The sequence below is a fragment of the Pelophylax lessonae genome (assembly GCF_965119305.1).
Source record: "Pelophylax lessonae genome assembly, chromosome: 4".
Taxonomy (NCBI): domain Eukaryota; kingdom Metazoa; phylum Chordata; class Amphibia; order Anura; family Ranidae; genus Pelophylax; species Pelophylax lessonae.
Genome location: NC_138771.1, coordinates 517,078,643 through 517,104,423, shown reverse-complemented (window position 1 = coordinate 517,104,423; position 25,781 = coordinate 517,078,643). Strand labels below are relative to the sequence as shown.

General features: G+C 42.9%; 1 protein-coding gene across 1 annotated transcript in view; it reads right to left on the bottom strand.

Annotated features, from left to right (window-relative positions):
- The window catches only part of DENND11 (DENN domain containing 11), a 49,438-nt gene that overhangs the window by 18,870 nt on the left and 4,787 nt on the right, over positions 1-25,781 (bottom strand). Inside the window, exons 2-4 of the mRNA XM_082252814.1 lie at positions 2,731-2,830; positions 2,416-2,574; positions 1,487-1,640 (exon numbers count right to left, since the gene is read on the bottom strand). Coding sequence (XP_082108940.1) covers positions 1,487-1,640; positions 2,416-2,574; positions 2,731-2,830 — 413 coding nt within the window. The remainder of the gene's footprint in view (positions 1-1,486; positions 1,641-2,415; positions 2,575-2,730; positions 2,831-25,781) is intronic.

The window sequence follows — 25,781 nt, the reverse complement described above, 5'->3', positions numbered from 1 at the left end:
TTGATGGAGAATCTGAGATGAGGAAGCAAATCCCTGCCTCCACCAATATGATGGTCTCCACACACAGTGCAGAACAAGTCATTGTGTGTTAATGAGGAAAATAGCTGCAGGGAGACCCCAGGTAACACTAGTGACAAGTGCTTGGCCACCTGCTTGCCTTTTTTCTTGCCACAGCTTCCACAGTACAGGTCCTCTAACTGGCAGATCAACACTGGATGCCAGAAAGTAACAGGGCCCATTCACACCTTTGCATATTGATGAGCTTTTTTTGAGGCGTGTTTTACTGAATCAATGCACATACATTGAAAATACATTGACATGCCTACCAGTCTTATGCATATAGTTCAAAAGAAGTCAAACCAGCGAATGCAACAGCTCTATGTCTTAATCTGTCAACCAGGATATAATTGTTTTATACTGTCCAGGACATGCAAATTTTTTCTTTACCAAGCTCTGACGAAGAGAGCCTCCATGGAACCCAGAGATGTGTTGGCTTTCCGTTTTATACAACTCCATAGAAAATTATTTTCTGGACTTGACACTCGTTTTGGAAATTTAATTCACACCTCTAGCATTAAAAATATTGTAGAGGGTATAACTTCTTGTTGCTTAAATACGACTAAGAAACACCTACACAATTACACATGTAGCATAACTGCCTACATTCCAGTTAGAACTCGAACACTCCCCCTTACCTCTTGCGCTCCCAAAATCCTCCCAGTACTGCACTAAAGCTGGCTATAAATGGTTTGAATCTTGTCCAGTTCAACTCGGACCATCCGAGATTCGATACATCTAAGGGCAGGCTGATCGACTTTGGTACAATCAACCCAGCATGTCAGATTTCTAGCATGCAATTATTGCCAGCGGATATAGCCGCTAGCAATAATAGTGTTCCGCAGGCAGGGATGGCTCCCTGCACTCCAAGACTGGGAGAACACAATTGCTCCGCGACGAGGAATTCATGCAGTTTTCCTCTCTGCAACCCCCCTGCCTTAGTCCACCAAGCAATTCAAGATTAATGCAAAGCCACACCCCTTTGTCACCAGGACTAACCCATCACTTGTGACAAAGGACTTTTACTGTATTGTTCATCTAAGCACCAGAGACTTAATTTTGCTTGCAATGTCCTTTTCTTGCACACAGACTGACATTTCCTAGAATGTTCCTCCACCCCCCAAGGTTTTAGTTCCCATTTTTTAGAGATAGATGCTGACATATGAAATGTGGCATTCTATTTGCTGGCTTTTAATAACATCTCACACCACCCCCTTTCTTATTTTGGATATAAAATAAAATCTAACAAACTTTATAACAGGTGCTATGACAGAATCTGGTGGCTGTTTAGTCTGATATCTGCAATTGCAAATCTGAAAATCTGCATTTAAAGGGTCTCAACTGGAAAAATCCATAACACCTGAAGTTCACAACTGTGAGCAAAAAAAAAAACAAACCACATACGTTAGCAGGATATTAAGTGCCTAACCTTCATCTCTGGGTACAGATGCTTGTGTACTGTGGACAACCAGTGTACAGTAGGCTGGCAGGCTTGAGCATTTACCCCTGGGGGAAGGATTCCCTTCTTGTCTTCATAGAAGGCCTCTAAAGGAGTGTAGTGACCAGGTATTTCCAGCTGGTGCCTAATGAGGGGAAAAGGGAATGTGCGTAAGAATTTCCAGGAATAAATACAGTAGTAACAGAATGGTTCTGGGGACCATAAAATAGTTCACGATTAGTAAACCTCAGATCCTAGACACCAATAACTGTAATCCATCACAAGGTCACTTGCCTGAGCCAATTAAATAGAAGATACCTAAAATGATATAAGATACCCGAAAATGATACCAGTTTCAAGATGATTAACGCTGTAAACTGAAGATTAAAGTAAAACCGTCTACACAAATATTTTTTCAGATTTAAATTGGGAAGGACAGAACCTTTGTTAGGCTGTATTTCTGTCTTGTGCCCCTGTTGGGAAGACTTCGCCTCATGTCCTGACCCAGTTAATGGTGCCATTTAAGATGGGAAGGGGGGTTAAGTTATCACTAGCAGGCAAACAGTGTGAAAAACCTGACAGATGTTCCAAACTTTCCACACTGTATACGAAACAGGAGCAAAAAAAGTTTAAAAAGCAAACTTTTACTTTTAGGGGCCTTCGATTTTCGAATTGGCTGTTCTGGTAAGAAGCAGGAAGCTTGAAAGACGAAGTGCTCAGCTTAAGGCAAAGCACAGTTCTGCTTTAATGTCCCCCTCCCTAGAAACATATGTTCACCTTTCCTTCGGTCCTGAACTATGAACTGCTGGAGAGGGGAGCATTAAAGTGAACCTATTGATCTGCCCTACATAATCTCCTCCTTTACATGTCCCTGTGAGTTTCTATCCCAAAATCCATCACCCCACTGAAGACCATCTTACCGGACTTGGTTCTCCAGAAAGTGCATGTAGCGATAAAGGAGTGTATAGGAAGGGGACAGTATGCCAACAGACTTCATTCGCGCTCCTCTCTCCAGCTCGCTCTCTACCGGCATGTTGGCAAAGCAAGCCAGGCCAAAAAAGCTGCCTTTCCGAAAGTAACTAAAAGGAGAAAATAAAATCCACAATGGACCAAGGAGAGCCAATACAAGGTCTACTATACAAGAAGGAAATACAGAAAACCAAAAAAAGTTCAAATATCCTTTACAATCTTAAGAATATGTTCTAAAAAAAGGTTATTTTTAAAAGCGGACTTACATGAAATCAGACTGTACCCTGTGGGATCCGCTGGCCATCGATTTAAATTCCACCCCTTCTAAGTCAATGTCTTGGGGCAGACACCATTCCACAATATTCCCTGTGGAAAGAACACAACAACCAGTCAGCTAGCTTTCATCTGATAAAGCTATGTAGCTTTAGGAATGAAAATTCTCATAACATTTAAAAATCCTAATTTCTGCTTCATCAGATTCTGGTGAAAACAAAAACAAGCATGCATGATGCCCACTTTCTAGTCATGGACAGAATATTAGGCCTCATGTACACTTGTGGTTGGGAGTCAGTAAAAACAATCAACATTTTTACTGCTAACAACCACCTCCTTTCCCCTTTGGGCAGCAGACAGGGGGTTAACATGCTACGGCCAAAATGTTTTGCATCACGGCGTAGCAAAAATCATCAGCAATCTGTAGCACCTGTCGAATGTGACCCATTCAACTCAATGTGGTCATGTCGCAGGAGTCCCGTAGGACGTAACGCGTACGGGAGGTGGAGTCGCCTGTCGATGACGTCAGCCGCTGCTGTTCCCAGCGTCCGTGCGGCTTGCTGCATCTGACCTGCTGGTAAGACAGGGGTCATTTAATTGAGGTGAGTGCATGTGTGTACCTTTGGTGAAGGGGATCAGCACTGGACATAACCTGCTTTTTAGCACCGCATGTGGCTTCTATTTACTTTGATGGTGTTTGGGACTTTACCTGATTATATGGACTTTTCTCTACCCATCTTTTAATTGCATTTTTAGTAGTTTGAGTTATGTGATTTGCGCTGCACCATTTTATTATATTTAAGTAGATAGGCAGGACAGGAATGTACAAAACAAAAAAACGGGTGACCAATGTACTCCAGGGAAGAGGCAGGTGGTGAGCAGCGGCCTGATGGTTGCAGGTTTTGGATTCTATGTACCCATATGGCACAGGGTAGGTAGGTTACCAGAGTATGCTTATAACTGTATCAATCAGCAAGTAAAACAATTATAGGTTTATAACTGTATACTTTAGTGCATAAATACACCAAGGTTCTGTCAACACGTATGTAATAAGTACAGAAGGCAGATACAATGTGTGGCAATACTACTTCATTGAAAGCCACTTTTCTCAGAAAGTCATCCTGGAGCTGTGAGTCACGGGCCGAGGAGGAAGCAGGAACCGGCTGCAATCAGGTCACCGTAACTCTGTGTAAACATTAATACTGACGACTTTAAAATGTCATCGCAGGACAGATCCGCAACGGCAATCAAGACCTATTCAGTCGGCGCAAAATACACAACTCTGAACAAACAGCTTTCAAATAACTGCAGCCAGTATAGAAGACAGCTGATTGGTTGCTTTTATAAAAAAGACAACCTATCAAGACAAAAAGGTGGGGGACTACCATTGCTGATTTTCTTTTTGAAATTTTTAGTTGCCTGGCTGTTAAAGGATAAGTTAAGTTCACCTTTTGAGAAAATATTAAAAACGCACAATTTTTTGCAAAAAAATAAATTATGGCATTTTCTCCCCGCAGGGACCTGGAAAGCATTTTACCCTTGATCAGTAGATCACAGGTACAATCCCAGGTTTCTGCAGAATCTCATTAAAGTGATCTGCTCATACCTCCCATATGGGCAGACAGTTACTGAAGAGCAAGAAAATCAATGAACTAGGAGTGCTCATCAGTTCTCTGGCAGTTCATTGAGAACTACAAGCCGTCTGCCGCAATAAAAGGTGGTGGTTGTAGTTCATTCACAGAACTCTGAATGAATGATGCGGCCATGGAGGCAGAGCCATGCTGTTTATAACCACCTCGTTCATACTCCTTCATAGACCTATTCTGACACTTCGCTCCTACATGCAAACATCTTTTTTTTGCTAGAAAATTACCTAGAACCCGCAAACATTTTTTTAGAGCAGAGACCCTATAGAATAAAATGGTGTGTGTTGCAATTTTTTATGCCACACAGTATCTGTGCAGTGGTTTTTCAAACGCAATTTTTTTTGGAAAAAAAAAACACTTTCATGAATTAAAGCGGTAGTATACTCCGCTTCTTAATTTTTACCTACAGGTAAGCCTATAATAAGGGTTACCTGTAGGTAAAATTAATATCTCCTAAACCTGCACAGTTTAGGAGATATTCACCCTGCATACAGCTGCGTGCTGACACCAGCGGCGCATGCGCTCCGAAGGTCCGGCGTATCTTGTCAGACCTTCAGAGCTCCTTGCCGGAAAGTGAACTACTGCACACAGACGCGGGAGTGACATCATCGCGACTCCGGCCACTCACAGTGCCGAAGCCGCTGAACCCGGAAGAGACGCAGAGGAAACATGTCAGCTCCCTCAGCGGTATTTCATAATGTGCTAGTATGCGATGCATACTAGCACATTATGCCATTGTCCTGCAGGGTTTTGTTGTTTTTTGGGGGGATACAAGCGCTTTAACAAAACAGTAAAGTTATCCCAATTTTTTTGTATAATATGAAAGATGTTACACCAAGTAAATAGATACCCAACATGTCACCCTTTAAAATTCCGTCTGTTCGTGGAACGGCGGCAAACTACGGTGATTAAAATTCTCCAAAGGCGGCACTTTAAACGCCTTTACAGGTTACCAGTTTAGAGTTGCACAGGAGGTCTGGTGCTAGACTTATTGCTCTCGCTCTGACATTCGCGACAATACCTCAAATGTGTGGTGCGATCACAGTTTACATATGCATGCGGGAGTAACGTATGCGTTCGCATTTGCGGGTAAGCGCAGTGAGACAGGTGCGCTTTAAAAAAAAAAAAAAAAAAATTATAAAAAAAAAAAACTTTTTTTTTTTTTTTTTTTAATAACTTTATTGCCATCACAAGGGATGAACAACATCCCTTATGACAGCCTAGTCCTCTTTATGAAGAGATGTGGCGTCTATTAGACCCCACATCTCTCCTCTGGCCCCCCATACAGCCGATCAAGATTGGGCCGATCAGCTGCTTCTCTGGCCGCTGAAGGCCAGGTAAACAAAGGGGTGGAACTGGAAGTGATGAATATTCGTTGCTCCCGGTTTTCAGAGTTATAGAGAGGGGAATGACGTCAGTTCCTCTCTCTCTCTCTCTTTAAAAGGGCAGCCATCGCCGCATTTCTCCTGGCCTCCGCAATGGGACCAGAGAGGCGGCGGCAGGTTGGACCCCGTTCGCCACCCACAGAAGTGATCAAGTAGCTAATTAGCCACTCCAAACACTTCTGCCAAAAAGAGAATCGCAAGCTGAACAAAATGATAACGGGATAATGCTTGAAGGTGCAGGCATCATCCCGATATTACCACTGAACCCCAAGGATGTACAGGTATGTCCATTTAAAAGAAGTGGTTAAAAGATAAGTTCGCCTTTGTAAAAGAAAATAAAAATAATAAAATGCACATGTTTTTGCAAATAAATAAGTGCATTTTTTTTTTTTTTTTTAACTAGGAGCCTGGAAAGCAAAGCAATGCAGGGCTCTTGCAGACTGTCAGTGCAAGCTGTCTGCTCATACTTAGTAGCATCAATAAACTAAATAGAGAGCTCAACAGCGCCCTCCTTGGTAGCTCATTAAGAACTACAAGCCGACAGACGCAAAGCCTGTCAGTACTTGAGTCCTCAAATTCACAGAAATCTGGGAATGAATGAATAAGCCCCGCAAAGCCGCGTTCTTTTTAAATTCTAACAGCGACTGCGAGGAGAAGATATCCCCCACAATGGGGGGCTGCTGCAACAGTAACACGTTACACCCTGAAAACAGAGAAGACGATCCCCGCCTGCTGTCACAGGGTGCAGATGGGGGTAGGGGGGGAAGGGGTGCAGGGATGACTGCTGGAGCATGTTACACCCTAAATATGGGTGTAACATCCTCCCAAAAAGTGAACCTTAAAGCAAAGCTAATCCTTTAACGGTCCCCGTTCAGCGCTGGCATATGTTGGGTATGGGTCTTCAGCTGTCTTCATTGCCCAACATAGGAGGACTTTAATCCTGCGCATGCGTCAGTCATTCTAGCACACAGGGACTGTGCCAATGATGTAGGCCAAAGAGAACAACAAGCAGGTAGGTGTATTTTATTGCAGAAGAGAGATTACATGTCTCTCCTGCACTAAGAAGCCTGCCTGCTTCGTTTCTGACAGCGGGAACTTTAGGCCCCTTTCACACTTATGCGACCTACAAGTCGTGCGATTTTGACTGGACTTGAAGCTATGTCTATGGACCTCAAAAAGCAATTAAAAATCTGCCAAAAGTAGTGGAGGGACTACTTTTGAAGGCATTTCGACTTAACGTTGTACAGATATGAACGGTACTCATTCGAAATCATGCAGTACATCATGCGACTTTGCAGTCCCAAATTGCAGGACAAGTTGCACAAGTGTGAAAGGGGCCTTAGTTCTGCTTTAATCAAGAAAAAAAAAAAAAAGACAAAAAACAGTTATTGTGAAGTCTTTGGTAGAAGAGACTTTGTGGGATTTATAAAAAAAAAAAAAACCTGCTACATTCTAAACTACTAAACTACATTTTTCTATGCCAATTAACTAGATGTTGTGAGAATGTTTTAAAGCTGGCCAGCAGGGACCGGCCTTATCTCGATCCATGTGTGGTCACTGTGGTTCAACAGAATTCGATCTACTTATTAGCTTCTGTTCAACTGTATCAACTGTTGATATATTCTCGCTCGATCAGTGCTGCAGGCTATAGACTGCAGAGCTGATCTATGTATTCTGATGGGGGAGCATCCCCGCAATCAGAATGCTATGAAACAGCGGAGAGGATTCCCCCATCCACTTTTGAATGTGTGGATGGGGCAAATCAAGTCAGTTTTCCTCGTTCATTATTTTTGGCACTGTTCAGAATGACATTTAGATATAGAGGAGCGTTAAACGCAGTATCTATTTTTTTTTGGTCATGGATTACACTCCCACCTCAAGTGAACCAAGCACCACAGAGACTAAAAAACACAATACAAGGAACTGGAAGGTTTTTTCAATCCCTGTATCTTTACTTACATGCCACAAAGGGCAAAATTAATGGAAGCATACACTGGCTTTGTATCTATTTTCCTCATTTAGGACTCATTCACACTGGCGTTTTTCCACACTGTAAAAGTGCTAGTCGCGGCTAAGGTACATAGAAGACAATTATTTTTTTTGCAACTTATTCACTGAGCATTTAGGCATGCAATGCCATGTGAATGTACCCATGTGGTCAGGACTAAACAAAAACGTTTTTAAATGTAATCATTTTTGTCATTACAAGATATTACACAAGAATATTTTCGCAATCATTTTCAGGAGTTGTTGGAAGGCCATCCTCATCTAGGTTCACACCCAATGCAGTCAAGTGTGGTTTAATCTGCATAAAAAAAAAAAAAAAAAAAAAAAACACATGCACTGTGTTTTCAATGCATTCCAAAGGCCCTAGTTCACACCAGTGCATTGGTTTCCAGTGCAGACTACAAAAGAAGAACATGTATTTCTTCTGTATGAAACACATTTGGCAAACAGCAAAAAGAATGTAAAATGTATCGGTACGCTTGAAAATGCAACAGAATGCACATGTCCTGAACTGAGAGGAGGAAAAGGGGGGGTGCACTGAATGCATTGAAAAAAAAAAAAAAAACCCACACCCCTTAAAAATGCGCATCCGGAACACAAACTATGGTGTGAACCGGCTTTAAATCAGAGCGCAACAGCTCAAGGTGAAGTTTACAAACACATCCAAAGGAGTCCAAGCAGTGACCCCCATTCATTCTGTACCGATGAATCATTAGAGACAGCGACTTAAAGGAAACTGCTTTCCCTTCAGAAAAATTCATAATGCAGGCCTTTATGTTTTACTATTGGCTTAAAGGAGAATTGAGACCAAACTACACCCATCATCCAGAACGCCGCCGATTTGTAGATTGTTGGAAATGACAGTACAATTCATAAACAGATGAACCTCTGCTTTTTCAAGCGGAGTTCCGGACTCTGAAACATTTTTTCAATAAAATACCCCCAGGACAGTCAGGGCTAGTACATTTCATAATGGATAGCCTCTGAACTGTCCCAAGTCGCACTTACCTTTTAGAAGAAATACTTCCCTTGAAAATTTATTTTCCAGCGCTGCCATCTCAGGTGTGGGCAGCTGAAGCCAGGGCTTCAGTCCCAGAATGCCCTGCACCGGCCCCGCTCGTCAGTTCCGGTGAAGTCGCGTCATCCCTGCACAGCTTTTGGGCATGCCCAGAAGCTGTTTAGCAGGGAATGACGCGCATCCACCGGAACTGACGAGCGATGCCGGTGCATTGACTCCTGGGAGCGATGACGCTCAGCTTCCAGGAGTCAACGCAAGAAGGAAGTGACGGCGCGGGCCACGGCCGCAGAGGGAGGAAGTAGAAGAAAGGCAAGTATATTTTCTTCAATATCAAGGTAAGTAATTGAAAAAAAAAACGGAACTATCCATTTCTTTTTTAGGTGACACTGAGCAAGTGGATTTTGAGGCTGGAACTCTGCTTAATGGTCAAAAAGCACAGCCAGAAATCTTGCCTGCTGAGATAAGATCCACAGGGTAAATTTACAACCAGTCTGGCAAGACTAATAAGCTTGCACTGAGAATGAATACTAGTGAAGTACAGTCACTGCACAGCATCTCCAATCCGCAAGCATATCCTGAATATAAGCAAATATGGTTGCTGTTCATGTACATCATAAATAAAAACGAGGCTGTTTAGCACGTTAGCAGGACAGCCCGATATGACAGTTGACAATTAGAAAATGTACAGTGGAGAAGATAATTTTTTGATCCCCTGCAGATTTTGCCCACTTGCAAAGAAATTAAGGGACTATAATTGTTATTATAGGTATAATTTTAATAATAGACAGAATATCAACCGAAAGTTGCAGTTTGGTAAGTAAAATTAGTATTTGATCCCTTACCAACCAACAATAATTCTGGCTCCCACTGACAGGCCACAGTATGTGCTCATGCGGTACACAGATTAGTCCTGTCAATTTAAGAAGGTGTTCCTAATAACTTATGTGTATAAAAGACACCGGTCCACAGAATCTCTTTCTTCCATTCAAACCCGCCATTATGGGCAACACCAAATAGCTGTCAAAAGGAAATCAGGGACAAGATTCTTAGCTGTCAAAGGAAATCAGGGACAAGATTTTAGACCTGCACAAGGCTGGAACAGGCTACAAGACCATCAGCAAGAAGCTTAGTGAGAAGGACACAACTGTTAGAGCAATTATTCGCTAATGGAAAACATACAAAATAGGTATCAATCACACTTGCCTTATGCCTTTTGCCTTATGGGATAAGGATGACCATGAAAAAAGTGAGTGAACAGCCCAGAACACGGGAGGAGTATGTAAATGATCTTGGGATCAGTGTCACCAAACTATTGATAACAATACGCCCCCATTGATTAAAATCCTGCAGTGCCTGCAAGGTCCTCCTCCAGAAGGCTCACGTACAGGCCCCTGAGCTTCCTGATGATGCATTATTTATGCGAAACCCATTGAGTCATAGAGCGACACCCACGTCATTCCCTGTCCCTTGAAACCTAGTATCCGGAAATTGGAACGCACACCAGCTTGGATACACACAGTGGCCTGACAGATGCTGACTGTTATGACGACTGTTATGGATTGCTGGAAAGACTGAGTGACCGTCGAAAAGGCAACTTTAAATGCAAGTAAGCACTTTGTCCATGGATGTACATTTTAGCATTGAATAAACATGTTGCGCAATGATGACCTTTTCTGATCGAATGAGAGGGGTAGATAACGCCACTGACCAAGCATCCCTAGTGAATTGGAGAGAACAGAAGAAATGTATAGCATTAACGCTCTAAATTTGTTGGTATCTGGTGAGTGAGACTTTTGGATGGTGGAGGATAACGCACTTGTGGTGATTAAAGCGGAGTTCCGGCCACAAAAATCGACATAATCGATTTTGGGCCATCCGCTTGCTCTTGGTCACCTGAAAAACAAATTGATATTTACGATTTTTTTTTTTTTTTTTGTTTACTTACCTTGTTATTGAAGAAAATATACTCACCTTTCTTCCACTTCCTCCCTCTGCGGCCGTGGCCTGCGCCGTCACTTCCTCTTTGCATTCATTCCTGGGAGCTGAACGTCATCGCTCCCAGGAATCAAAGCGCCCGCACCGGCCCCGCTCGTCACTTCCGGTGCGGGCGCCTCATTCCCTGCTAAACAGCTTCTGGGCATGCCCAGAAGCTGTGGGGGATGACGCGCGCGCACCGGAAGTGACGAGCGGGGCCTGTGCAGGCGCATTCTGGGAGAAGAGGACACGGAAGAGAACGCAGAAGAGGATCGCGCTGGCTTCAGCTGCCCACATCCGAGATGGCAGCACTGGAGAAGGAATTTTCAAGGTAAGTATTTCTTCTAAAAGGTAAGTCCGACCCGGGACAGTACAGAGGCTATCCATTGTTGAATGTACTAGCCCTGACTGTCCCGGGGGTATTTTTAGCTAAATTTCACCCCCGCGGCCGGAACTCCGCTTTAAGCATGCTGAGCATGAAACTGAAGAACAAAGTTTAGTGTTGCATGGACACACATAAGGAATCCCAATTTTGGATTGATAGACATTTTATGACATAACCACCAATACTTAACACAAATTGTTGTTTTTCCTTTGCACCATTTAGAGTAATGGTATAGTTAACATGGTTACAGTATTTAATAAGACTGGGGTTTAAATGAAGGGAGCGCAGCTTTTTTCATTTATTACACATTAAGAGAATCTCCAAATTTCCAGCTGCATGTTCCTCCACTGGTTGTGAACATGGGGGGACCATTTGCATTTTTACTTTGCACCGGTGACACTATTTATTTTGCATGTACAGGTCTGTCTGTATTTTGCCAACGAACATCTAAAAGATTCAGAGAAGGATTTGGAGAAAGTGCTGTGGTTAGAGAACAAAATTTAGCTCTGTGGCATTAACTTGTATTTGAAGGAAGAAAAATGCTGACTATGACCCTAAGTACACCATCCCAACAGTCAAGCACGGAAGTGGAAACATGCTTTGGGGCTGTTTCTTTGCTAAAGGTACAGGCCGACTTTGCCACATCAAGTATTGTAAAATCTTGGATGAGAACCTTCTTCCCACAGCCAGAACACTGAAGATGGAAGACGCCATCCACGACCCAGCATGACAATGACCCAAAACATACCGCCAAGGCAACAAGGAGTGGCCCAAGAAGAGTAAGCACATTAAAGTCTAGCCAGTCTACAGACCTGAATACTATAGAAAATTTTGGAGGGAGCTGAAACTTCGAGTTGCCAAGCGACAGCCAAGAAACCTGAAAGATTTTGAGTGGACCAAAATCCCTCCTGAGATGTGTACAAACCTGGTAACCAACCACAAGAAATGTCTTACCTCTGTGCTTGCCAACAAGGGGTTTCTCCACAAAGTACAAGTTATGTTTTGCTTGGGGATCAAATACTTATTTTACTCATTGAACTGCAACTCAATTTACAGCATTTGTATTAGGCGTCTTTTTCCTGTATTTTTGCTTTATATTCTGTCTCTATCATTTAAAATACATCTATAATAAAAATAATTTCTTTGTAAGTGGGCAAACATACAAAATCAGCAGGGGATCAAATAAATATTTTGCACAATGTACACATAACGAAGTACAAAAAGATTCTTTTTGGTTTGTCACTGTCAGGACAGGGCTGTCTGATCTCTGATCCAGGTATGGCCGCCTACTGCATTCATAGGAAACAGCTGCCAGATAAGGACAGGTAGAACGAGTCACAAGACAGGCAACGCGTGTACTATGACACGCCCTGACAGATGGGGAGGAACAGCATGCTCTCCACACCATGGGGGACAATTACAGGATTAATTCAGACATGTTAAATAAACAAGATAACACAGAAGGCTGTAAATTAACAGGTTTTACATTATCTGCCACTGCTCTTAACGCCAGGCAAGGAGATAAATGCAGAGTTCAAATACATAAAAGTGAACAGTTTGGGCTGCAATTCTGTTCAGCCAGGCCCCGATCTCCTTTTCTTTGCTACAGTTATGCACCTGTTCCAGCACAAGACTTATTAGTAAAGGAGCTGCAGGACACTTAAAGAGGAAGTAAACCCTCCTCTGCAACTTTTACCTATAGGTAAGCCTATGATAAGGCTTACCTATAGGTACTGTAAATATCTCCTAAACATGTACCGTTTAGGAGATATTTACCTTACATGCAGCCAGTGACGTCACTGGCGCATGCGCTCTGAAGGAACGGCCGCTGGTGCCGTTCCTTTAGAGCCCCGTGCCGTGACCATCTGCTCCCGAGCGCGGGAGAGACATCACCACGGCTCCGGCCAATGAGATGGCCAGATGCCGCAATCCCGGAAGACGGGCGACTGGACATGTCGCCCATCATACAGGTAAGCGGACGGCACGGCGGGGGCTCGTTCTAAGGTAAGTATTTCATAATGAGCTAGTATGTGATGCATACTAGCTCATTATGTCTCTCTTTCAGGTCGAAAAAAAAAAAAAATGTTTGTATGGGTTTACAACCTCTTTAAAACGCACACCTTTCTATCAGTAAAGCAGGCCATAGATGCGCCACTTTTCTACAACCTGAGGTTGTAGGAAAGAAAATCGCTTAATTCCGCTATCAACACGCCAGTGTTGACGGAGGAATCCTTTCCGCAGAGATATAGTTTTGTTTTCCCAGTGGAGGGGGGGGGGGGGGGGAACGGGACTGGTCCTTGCTGGGAGGGCACAGCCTGGCTCAGCCTGCCCATAAATGGCTCAAATCTTGGCCAGCCCCTGCTGAACCGACCCATATTCGATATGGCCAGCTTAAACTAGATCACCCAAAAGGGGGAAGTTCCGCTTGCATGCACTCCCCCCCCCCCCTTTCACTCCCACATTTGGCACTTTTTTTTGGCGAAGGGGGGGGGGGGGGGGAGCGAGTACCTGGTTTTGATAGGTATCCGGTTTCACTCCTAGTCCAGATGCACCACGTGATCTGAGCCGGAAGTCCCCTCCCCTGCAGTCTTCTGGGACACATCACAGGTCCCAGAAAACTGCAGGGCCATTCACAAAGAACCACATGGCTCATCTAGTAGGAAACCATCTGTGGAGCCCCAAGGTTTCACAGCCAATTTCCCTTACTTAAGATGCTAGTGCTTGCAACCGAAGGCGACTGAAGAATCAGCTCGGGTGAGGACAGTGCTGATCCCAGGACACGTAGGGGTCTTTATATTATAAAAGTCAGCAGCTACAGTATTCGTAGGTGCTTACGTAATTTTTTGGGGGAGCCTGGAGCTCCTCCAAGTTCTATACATTATATACAGCATTGTACAATGTAACAAATCCTGACTGGCAAACATGTCTGCATTTTCCTCTCCTTGCTGTATGCCTGTGCAGGTTTTGGTGACAGGCCATTCTTCACCCGATACTTACCTTCCACACACTTCCACGCTTTACCATGCATTTGTTGCAGCCTTGAGTCTAGGACCTTACACAGGGTTAATAGCTTTCGCTCTGTCCTGTGGCACTGAGGCCTTCAGCCTCACTGGAATAAGGCAAAAAGTTCACATGCTTCTCCAGGAATGGGATCAGTGAGTGGAGGGTTGGCCTGTCAAGAGAACCTGTCCCCCTATATTAGAAAAGCAACAGATCCTCCTTACTGAGGATACCCAACTTGATTAAAGTGGTATTAAAAAGTGTTACCCAACCGAAAACTGTAAAATCGGTCTGTATATGCAGTAAAGCATGGTTGTTATACTCACTGTGGAACCTAAGGGGTTAATCCTCTGCATTGTGTAAAAATACTGTTTGATCCTGTATGCTCAGATCCTCTTCTTGCATTGTCCCCATAACATGTCCAGATAAGACAGATACTGGAGTCAGGCTGCACAAGCTCGGTTTGGTGTGTATTTGTTCTTGGGAGAGTGAATGTGATCAGCACAGGGCCAAACAGCACTGTCCAGACAGAGGGCCAAGGGTCCTGCATCCTAATAGGACAGCCAGTGCAGTATGAACACTCCTCCTACGAGCTTTAACCAGGCACTGATAGAAGTCACAAGACTGCTATATAATGCTGATGAGAAAAGGTATTTAGCAGTTTAAATTTACTAAAACAATTGCATTTCCATGTTCTGTGTACTGTGGGAGACCAGATATAGTAAATGTAGGGTCCTGGGTTTAGTAACACTTTTTTTTTTTTTAAATAAACATGTCATACTTGCCTGCTCTGTGCTGCGATTTTCCTCCTGCCACCCCCATCCTGTCCTCATAGCAAGCAACTTGCTATGGGGGGCCCCCGAGCAGGCACGCTCCTGAGCCGCTGCCTTGTGTGTTTACACACAGAGCGCAGCATGGCCCCGTCCTTGTTCCCTTCTTATTGGCTCACTGGCTATGATTGACACTAGTGACAGTAGTGTGAGCCAATGGTTCCTGCTGCTGGCTCAGCCAATGAGATGGAAGAAAACTGGGAGAGTATTGGGGGGGCTGCTACATACAAAACCTTGAGCCTTTACAACCCCTTTAAGCCTTTTTTTACACATACTGCTGAGATTGCATTTTACTGTATGGGAAAAAAGCAGGCCACTGCAAGGACATATAGAAAACAATTGTTTTCTATGTGTCGTGTTTACACCACAACACTACTGTCATGTGCAGTGTATTGTGTTAGGCCAAATATATGCATTTTAACACAACGTAATGTACGCAAATACACATCAACACAATGCAAAGCTATTAAGAAAAAAAAAAAAAGAATTTTGTCCCTTACAAGGACCCATAGCAGTTTAACCACTTTAGCACTAGCCACTGTGCTGCTACTGCGGCACAGTGGCTCGTTATCATCTAGCGACGTAGACCTACGTCGCTAGACTCCTCCCCTGTAGGCGGCGCGCTCCCGCTGTTTTCATTCACAGCGGGAGTCGGGCCAGGGGAGGAGCGGCGGCGATCGCCGCTGCTCTGCCCCTGATCGTCGGGGAATCCAGTTTGGAGATCCGCCTGCCTGTGTAAACACAAGCGGGCGGATCTCCTAAGTCAGTGGTTCTCAATTCCGGTCCTCGGGACCCACTAACAGGCCAGATTTTAAGTATTACCTTGGGGGATGCAGACTAGAATACTGCAATCACTGAGCAGCAAATTAGATCACCTGTGATGTAATTTAGTTATCTTGCAAACCTGGACTGTTGGTGGGTCCCGAGGACCGGAGTTGAGAACCACTGTCCTAAGTGACAGGGAGTGACAGATCGGAGTGTTCAGCATAGCTGGACATCCGATCTGTCCCTGGCTCACTCAGTCACCTCCCCCCCCCACACGTTAGTAAGCACCAGGCATACATTAACCCCTCCCTCTCCAATAAAATTAACCCCTTCCCTGCCAGTGTCATTTTTACAGTAACAGTGCATATTTATAGCACTGATTACTGCAGTAATGTCACTGGTACCCCCAAAAGTGTAAAAAATGTCAGTCAAGGGTCCGATCTGTCCGCCGCAATGTCGCAGTCCCGCAAAAAAAAAAAAAAAAAAAAAAAAAAAAAAAAAAAAAAAAAAAAAAAAATCGCAGATCGCCGCCATTACGCGTTAAAAAAAAAAAACACCAAAAATGACAAAATCTTTCCCTTAGTTAGTAAACGCAATAACTTTTGCGCAAACCAATCAAAATACGCTTATTGCGATTTTTTTTACCAAACATAGGTAGCAGAAAACAAATTGGCCAAAAATTAAAAAAAAAAATTGGTTTTTACATCTTTTTTTAAGGGGAATTTCATATAAAAAAAATGTTAAAAAATATTGTTTTTTGGTTTATAGTGCAAAAAGTAAAAATCGCACAGGTGATCAAACACCACCAAAAGAAAGCTCTGTTTGTGGCAAAAAAAGGATCGCATGACCGCGCAATTGTCAGTTAAAGTCGCACAGCGCCGAATCGCAAAAAGTGGCCCTGACGTAAGACAGCAAAATGCTCTAGTGGTAAAGTGGTTAACGCGCATTAAAAAAAAAATAAAAAAAAACAAAAAAAAGAGCATCAACACATAAAAATGCACACCAATGGAAGGCAACGCAAATCCATTTTACAAGCATGTTCACGTTTCAACAGGTCCCATTGCATGCTACATTCGTTCTGCAAAAAATGAAACCTACCTGACTCTTCACAATTCACATTTGCACCAATAAGAAGCCAGGGCAAAGATGCCATTGCCCTCAAAGGAACTCGTCTTCATCAGACTGTTGAAAAGGGAGGCGAGTATTGTGGACCTTAGATCCAATTTAGGCTGAAGCAAAAGCCGAGATGAACTTTGCAAAAACTACCTTACAACAACTGAGAGCAGGAGAAAAGGACTGAGGGCCCACTCACACTTGTGTGTTGTGACATAAAAATGCACATTGCCACAATGCAGGGCAACACACCTGCTCTGTGTTTAATGCTTTGCTATGCCATTCGGTGTAAATAGAACCCCAACGCATTATACCGTGGAGCCAACACACCTCAGCGCACCACATAAAAGGTTATGGAGCGTTGTGATGCACAGCATTGGTAAAGGGTCAGGCTAAAGCTTGGAAATGGCCAACTCGGAATTTGATTTAGGTCAAGCTAGAGCTGCACGATTCTGGATAAAATGAGAATCACGATTTATTTGCTTACAATAAAGATCACACTTCTCTGCGAAACATTGGCTTTTACATTCTACAAAAAAATTGGGCTACCTTTACGGTTTAATGAATTAAAAAAAAGTGTATTTTTTTCCCCAAAAACTGCGTTTGAGAGACTACTGCGCAATTACAGTGTGGTATAAAATATTGCAACGACCGCAATTTTATCCTCTAGGGCAGGGACTTCCAAAAGTATGGCCCTCCAATTGTTCAGGAACTACAATTCCCATCATGCTTATTCATGTCTGTGAAAGTCAGAGTTTTACAATGCCTCATGGGACGTGTACATCCACAACAGCTGGAGGGCCATAGTTTGAAGATCCCTGCTCTAGGGTCTCAGCTAAAAAAAATATATATCTAGCTATAATGTTTGGGGGTTCCAAGTAATTTTCTAGCAAAAAAATACTGATTTTAACTTGTAAACAACAAGTGTTCGAAAAAGCTTAGTCTTTAAGTGGTTAAACTGCCTCATTTACAGACCAAAGTTCATCCCTTTGATCTAAAAGAGCGAAATTATACATTGTAAAACATGTTTATAGTTATCTCCCATCGCTTAGCAATGTTGATAAACATTTGGCTCTTTTTTTTTTGACAGCTGTGAGTTAGTAGAGAACAGCTCTGCACTGTATGAATCGTGGAAATGCCGAAGAGGAAGTAAACCCTCCTCTGCAACTTTTACCTATAGGTAAGCCTATGATAAGGCTTACCTAGAGGTTCAGTAAATATCTCCTAAACACGTACTGTTTAGGACAGGGGTCTTCAAACTATGGCCCTCCAGTTGTTCAGGAACTACAATTCCCATCATGCCTAGTCATGTCTGTAAATATCAAGAGTTTTACAATGCCTCATGGGATGTGTAGTTCTGCAGCAGCTGGAGGGCCGTAGTTTGAGGATCCCTGGTTTAGGAGATATTTACCTTACATGCAGCCAGTGACTTCACTGGCGCATGCGCTCTGAAGGAACGGCCGCTGGTGCCGTTTCTTCAGAGCCCTGTGCCATGAAGTCACCGCGGCTCCGGCCAATCAGATGGCTTGATGTTGCGATCCCGGAAGATGGGCGACTGGACATGTCGCCCATCATACAGGTAAGCGGACGGCACGGCGGGGGCTCGTTCTAAGGTAAGTATTTCATAATTAGCTAATATGCGATGCATACAAGCTCATTATGTGTTTCTCTTTCAGGTCGAAAAAAGAAATAAAAAAAATCTTCGTATGGGTTTACAACCTCTTTAAGATCGTGAGGAGGGGGGGATGAATTGAGATAATTTTTTTTAAATGATTAATCGTGCAGCTCTAGGTCAAGCAGATAACAATGGGCACTAATACACAAGAAGTCTAAAGCTATCACTAACAAAACTAATTTGCCATTGCATTGAAGTGGGGGGGGGGGGGGATTAGTAGTTCACAAAAGAATCAAAAGGTGTTTACACAGTTTTTTCAGCTCTTAGCAAGCTACAAGGACACTGCATTTATGGCAGGATCATCAGGTATTTTTTTGTATGTTCTCAGTCAAAGACAAGAAAAGTAATGCAGCATATATTTTAATGTATATCATATATAAATAGATGGTATAAATGTAAAACAAATTTTTTTTTTTTTTTTTTTTTAACCCTAACATTTTGTAATTATACAGCCAGCTTTGCTCCTTTCTGTTGATTCTCTTATGTAGCAGAAAAAGAATGCCTGAATGAAAAGTATTTTTACATGTCAAACACAATGTAATTTGCAGCCAGATATCATGTGATCTTTTTGCCTTGGCTGTAAAGATTATGATGGATTTTATTTTTGTTTTTATGGAAAGAAGAACTTTCTGTTCTCAAATATGACACAATTAGTAATGCCAACAATCGCGCTATTTGACTGAAGTTTGATTTTTAACAATTTTTCCATTTTAAGCAGCTCATCAGTGATGGAATGTTAGCGAGAAAAGAGGAGATCATTGACTTCTTTGTGCTGCAAAATTTCACAGCATGGACTGACCCATTTTCTCAGAATGGCCTCATATCAGTCACAGACAACACTGAGCCCTTGCTGAGCTGCAGCATAGATATGTACTTCCCAATCCTGGCTTCACTGCTTCAAGTAGATCTAAACCTAACCGCTAAAATTTCCTACAAGTTTTAAAATGTTAATGTAATAACAAAAAGTTTTCAATCCTTTTAAATTTTCAGCTTTCATTAATTATTTGCCATTGGTTCGCCCTTTATAAACATGGGGCTTCAAGCGGTTTTAAATGCAGTGTACTTTTTTTTTTTTTTTTTTTTAACCAGCGAACAGCTTTTCAGTAAAGTGATCCAGGCGGCTCAGAATGCGCTGCACCTCTGCCACCGCCAACAGTAGTCCCCAATCTTCTCTTGAATGAATTGGGCCAGAACAGAAGTGAGTTTCATTCCCTGGCTCCGCGTTTGATCAGCTGAAGCAGAGGACATTAGGAGTCCATGTGTCCATGAAGATTACATGCCACCTACATGTTATTACAATGGGACATATTTACCTGTACTGTGCATGTGCCCCACAGCACCAAGACAAGATTCACTTTCGACCAGGAGCTCACGTCCGGTTGGCTCCAAAGAGACCCTTTTAGACAGAAACTCCACACAGCAGACTTTTAAAAAGGCACATTATGCTGGAAAAGGCATTTGGTTACTTTGTTTTATACTTACATTGAGGGTTTAAAGCGTTTGTTACCCCAACAATTCACATTCCTGGTATGTGCCTGCTGTACCATGTACTTGTATGAGAAAGTATCCTGTTCTCTTTGTATTGCTTCCTTTGTGTGAAATCCCCAGTTTTCCTGCTAGTCCTTTGCTTTTCTATTAAAAAAATTGACCACACTAAGCAGGAGAGCACACCATAGTCCATTCTCTAGCTATGCTGGGAACTCCGTGCACTCCTCCAATGACCAGACTTATCCTGACACGCCCTCGCTCCACAGCCATTCACTGGAAAGGTCAGTGTGCTGCTGATTCTCCTCCTACCAGCTCTTATGAAGCTGAGAACAGAGGGAATGTGATATAAAATATAAATATAATATAAAATATGAATAAAAGGGGGGAAAAAAAAAAAAAGTATTTGTAATGCTTTTTTTAAATTCTTTACAAAAATGGTTTTACCTTTCATTTCTAATTTAAACTGAAGGGGTTGTTTTACAAGGTGATCGTTTTTACAATCACTAACAGTTTAATACGGATTGATTATCTGTAAGGTGGCGTTAAGCACAGATAAGTCCTGTGTTATGAATGGAAAACTGATAACTTCAAAACAGCTGGCAGATCAGCAGGAGATCTAGGGGATGGTCACCTCCTTTCCTAGAGACACAACAAAAGTGTGATCAAATCCCCTCTTTAGACAACTGTCACCGAAACAGGTGTCCCCACTGGAAGATTTCCCCTCACCTCCTGTTCTAGGGACAACTAGAAGGCCTCATGCACACTGGATGTTTTTAAAGCTGCTGTTTTTGGCATCCGAGGTCTTTTCCTGCAGTCAGTAAACTCCCCAGCATGTTATCCTATGTGTCCATGTACACATTGGCTGCTATTAGCAGTTCTTGGCAAATTGGTTTTCTGGCTGGAAAAAAAACCCCCACAGAACTAGCGAGTTTTAGGAGGAGTTTTTCAGCTGTAAAAACACTCTAACTCTGATAAAAGCTGAAAAACGCAGCTCTTCTGTGCTTATCAACGTTTTTGAGCCATAAGCTTTTGTATGAGTATAGTTTTGTTATTAAAAAAAAAAAAAAAAAAAAAAAAAGCTAAAAAGAACTCCTACAGCTTTCTAAAGACGTTTTGATAATGTCCAGTGTGCATGAGGCCTAAAAATGTTGGATTTCCCTTTGCAATGGTCACCAGAACAAATAGAGAAGGTGAATATCCCCAGTGGGTATGCAGAGAGCAATTAAAGAGGTTGTAAAGCCTTAAGGATTTTCACCTTAATGCATTCTATGCTTTAAAGGTGAAAAACCTGTGCTGCAGCTCCTCCACAGTTCCCCCGCCGCCCTTTTCTTATCCGAGTCTGATCCAATCCAGCGATGTGCACGAGCGAGCGCAGCGGCTCTAGCTGCTGTCTCTCTCCAAATTAGACAGAACAGCAGCAGTAGGAGCCAATGGCTCCCGCTGCTGTCAATCAAATCCTGTGACACGGGAGTGGGGCTGAGTCTCGCTGTCTGTATCAATGCAGCTTTCCGTGGGGGCACCCATTGAAGAGGGGTGTGGGGGCGCCGGTGGGGGACCCGAGAAGAGCTGCTCTGTGCAAAACCTTTGCACAGAGCAGGTAAGTGTATAGGCATGTTTAATAATTTTATACAAAAAAAAAAAAATTACAACCACTTTAAAAACCTGACCGAGGGTCTAACTGTTCCCACGCTCTATTTATATACATACATACATACACACAGTATCTCACAAAAGTGAGTACACCCCTAGCATTTTTGTAAATATTTATTTATAGCTTTCCATGTGACAACATTGAAGAAATGACACTTTGCTACAATGTAAAGTAGTGAGTGTACAGCTTGTATAACAGTGTAAATTTGCTGTCCCCTCAAAATAACTCAACACACAGCCATTAATGTCTAAACTGCTGGCAACAAAAGTGAGTACACCCCTAAGTGAAAATGTGCAAATTGGGCCCAATTAGCCCCAGCGTCATGTGACTCGTTAGTGTTACAGGATCTGAGGTGTGAATGGAGAGCAGGTGTGTTAAATTTGGTGTTATCGCTCTCACACTGGCCCAAGAGGGTTAAGGCAGTGCTGGAAAATAATGGTGGCCACACACAATATTGAAACTTTGGGCCCAATTTGGACAGGGGTGTACTCACTTTTGTTGCCAGCGGTTTAGACTTGAATGGCTGTGTGTTGAGTTATTTTGAGGGGACAGCAAATTTACACTGTTATACAAGCTGTACACTCACTACTTTACATTGTAGCAAAGTGTAATTTCTTCTGTGTTGTCACATGGAAAGGTATAATAAAATATTTACAAAAATGTGAGGGGTGTACTCACTTTTGTGAGATACTAGTGTGTGTGTGTGTGTATAAATGTCTTTAGGTACACTTTAACTTTACTAGTTGATAATAACCACAATTTCAACATGACTAGGTGAAGTGGGCCAAAATTAACTAAAATTCATAGATTACCTCCAGGCAAAACAACTAAATACACGAGGTGATAACTGAAATGATAATAAATAAAACTATGCAGAATTGTCATGGTGGAGAGTCCACTTATCAGGCAATAGTTCGGCCTTTTCTTCCGTAGTAAACTTCAAAATGTAACTAATGTTGGTTGATTGTTGTACCAGCTTCAATTAACTTTTAGTCAACTATCTCCTTGTGATAAGAAAAAAAAACAGCAACATGAGCGTGCGAGGGTCCATCCTCTATCCAACTTCCATCCGTCCTTTGCGTTTTTAGCTGACCACTTCTTCTGTAATTGAAGACATCTTCCTGCCCCTCGTTAAACCGCCTATGCCATTAAAAACATTTGATTTCATCATGGAATGTTCACTATAGCCTGTTACAGAGCTAAAGTTTCACTCGCACTTTTGCCAATTTTCACACACAATTGGATGTTAATCCACTGCTCCAGATATCGGTCACTCATTTTTCATACACGTGTTTTTTTCTTCTACTACTCTAAAAACCTTACTGCTAAAAACTCATAATTTGCTCAAAATTTGTTAATGAAAATAAACGGCATTTGCCGGTTGGCGTTCCCCTGTGAGGAAACATCTCTTGCGCCCGGACGTTTTGGTTATTTGTTCATTGTTTTTTGTTATGGTCTTTGTGGTCTCTGTTGTCTATGCCTTACATATTATTGTGAGTTCACACTCCATCCAGATCTACTTTGGATGAAATTGTTACAAGCATATGAATTGTTGTGAATTATTTGCTTCTTTGAAGAGATTTAATTAATAAATACATTTATAATTCACCTACCTGTTACCATTTTGCCAACATTACAGCCTTCTTTTCTTCCTGTTCTTTCACAGGAATACTTTTTGCTATTAGGTTTCCAGGCTATGTTAACAGACACCTTATTGGTGTAGCCAGGTTTAAGTTTATTGCATATTTTTCCTACTTTGATTATATTTACTGGGAGTGGATAAAGCCTGAGGTGGCCATTTTTTGAATGTGTCACACCTGCACTGTTAACAGGCTCTGCAATGCCTTAAAGGCTTGGCTGCTGTGCCTGCCTTTGTGACAGCCACAGTACCCGGGCTGGAAGCGCAGTATTTCCGAGTCCATGGATTACCAGGCTGAGCTGAACTGTGGACCGAGTGTCTGAAATGGACACTCCGCCCTCAGTGTTGCCCCTGCCTGAGGCAGCCACTCCAACTGCCCTCATTGGCGGCATAGCCCTGAGGCCATAAACTCATTTTAAAAAGGGTGGACCTGTAACTCTGACTAGGTTTAAAGTGGTTGTAAACCCATACCTATAGGTAAGCCTGTATTAAGCCTTACCTATAGGTGCTGTAAATATCTCCTAAATTTGCACCGTTTAGGAGATTTTTACTTTTATTGCAGCCAATGACATCATAGACGCATGCACTCTGAAGGAATGGCCACCTGTGCCATTCCTTTGGAGCCCTGTGCCGTGAACGGTGGCTCCTGCGCGCATGCGCAGGAGTGATGTAATTGCGCCTCTGGCCAAACAGATGGCTGGAGGACGCGAACCAGGAAGCAGGATGGCCGAACATGTCAGCTGTCCCGACGCTGAGTGGGCGGCACTGCGGGGGCTCTGTTTTAAAGTATGTCATAATGAGCTAGTATGCGATGCATACTAGCTCATTATGCCTTTGTCTTTACAGGGTTTTTTTTTTGCCGAGGGTTTACTTCCTCTTTAAGCAAACTGATTTGCGAAGTGGGAAAACCCAAACATTTGTTGCAAATCTTCTGAATATGTGTGTGCAAATATATCCTGTCCGCAGAGAATTTCGTAATTCCCGTGTCCAGGATATCAGGATTCCTGAACTGAATGACATTTAGTGGATAGCAGGAATAAGCATGTGCAAGCACAAAAGACTTGTGATTAGCCAAAGCAGCCCAGTTCAGACAGTTGCCGATCTCTGATCCAAAATAATGGTAGAAGGTTTAGCTGTGTTGTTGAGCTCATAACAATAAGCAGGAATGAAGAGAAGCCGTGGCTGCAGAGAGGATAGATAGATTCACCAGTTCCTTTTTGAGGTCAGTATACAGTTTCACTTACACTAGTTAACAGCTGAGAGGAAATAATGACTTACGTACTGGCGATTACTAAACATTCTGTCTGTGTACAAACTGCGCTATTTACACTACTCTGCATCCCGCTAATGGACAGATGAGGGGCATGTCTCTGAGACAAGGCACATTAGTAGGGTCACTGGACCTCGAGCCGTTCACGTATTTTTATAGACTGATGCTATTTCACCAGAGCTGTTGGTCAAACTCCTTTTTCTCTGAAAAATATCAGAAAGCAGAACACTTAAAGCCAATCTTCTGTTCTAAGGAAAAAGCTAAAGTTTTGGATTTTCCCTCATTTCCTTTCTTGGGACAATGGAGAAGATAAATCTCTCCAAAGAGGACACAATCAGTAAAGGGGCATTCTAACTGTACGCCACTTCATCCAAAACTTTAAAAAAAAAATTTTTGGATGCACTGTTAAGGAAACAATGCCAATGCATTATAAAATGACCAACCACTTTCGCTCTTTTCAACTTTAAAGCTGAACTCCTGCCAATTTGTTTACCCCACGCAATGGGGCTGTACCAGCACGTCCCAAGGTAAAAGCGGTTTTAAACCGCTGGCCTTTTTTTTTTTTTTTTGTGTGAACCTGCAAAGTAACGCAATAATGTGCTAGTATGCATTGCATTCCAGCACATTATGTTAAACTCACCTTAAAACGAAGCCCTCCAGCACCAAGTCAGAGCTGCAGGGGCTCCCATCTTCACCCGTCGTGATTCTGGGTTTGTGGACTCCGGCTCGGTGACTGGATGGAGCCGCGATGATGTCATTCCCACGCATGCGCACAGGAGCTGCCCTTAACAGCAGAGGGCTCTGAAGGAACGGCAGGGGCAGGGGAGTAACTACAGTGGTTGCAGTGGTTACAATTGCAACTGGGCCCCATGCAGCTCCCCTGTACACCTGGATAGGAGGGGCGGCTGGGGCAGCATGTAGAGAAATCATTGCACAACTTGTGAAAGGGTCCCGCTGCAGGACCATGATAAAGGGCCTCATTACAAGAGAAAAGGGCCCCAGGATCAGTGGGAAGAGTCCCAGGCTTGAAGAGAAGGGCCAGGGGTCCGGGGGGCCCTTCATGGTTTCTTGCACCGGGGCCCTGAAGGTTCTAGTTACGCCTCTGGGCAGGGGTGTCAATCCCTTTTGATGTCACTGGCTGCATGTACAGTAAATGTCCTCAAAATAGTACACATTCAAGAGATATTTACACTACCTA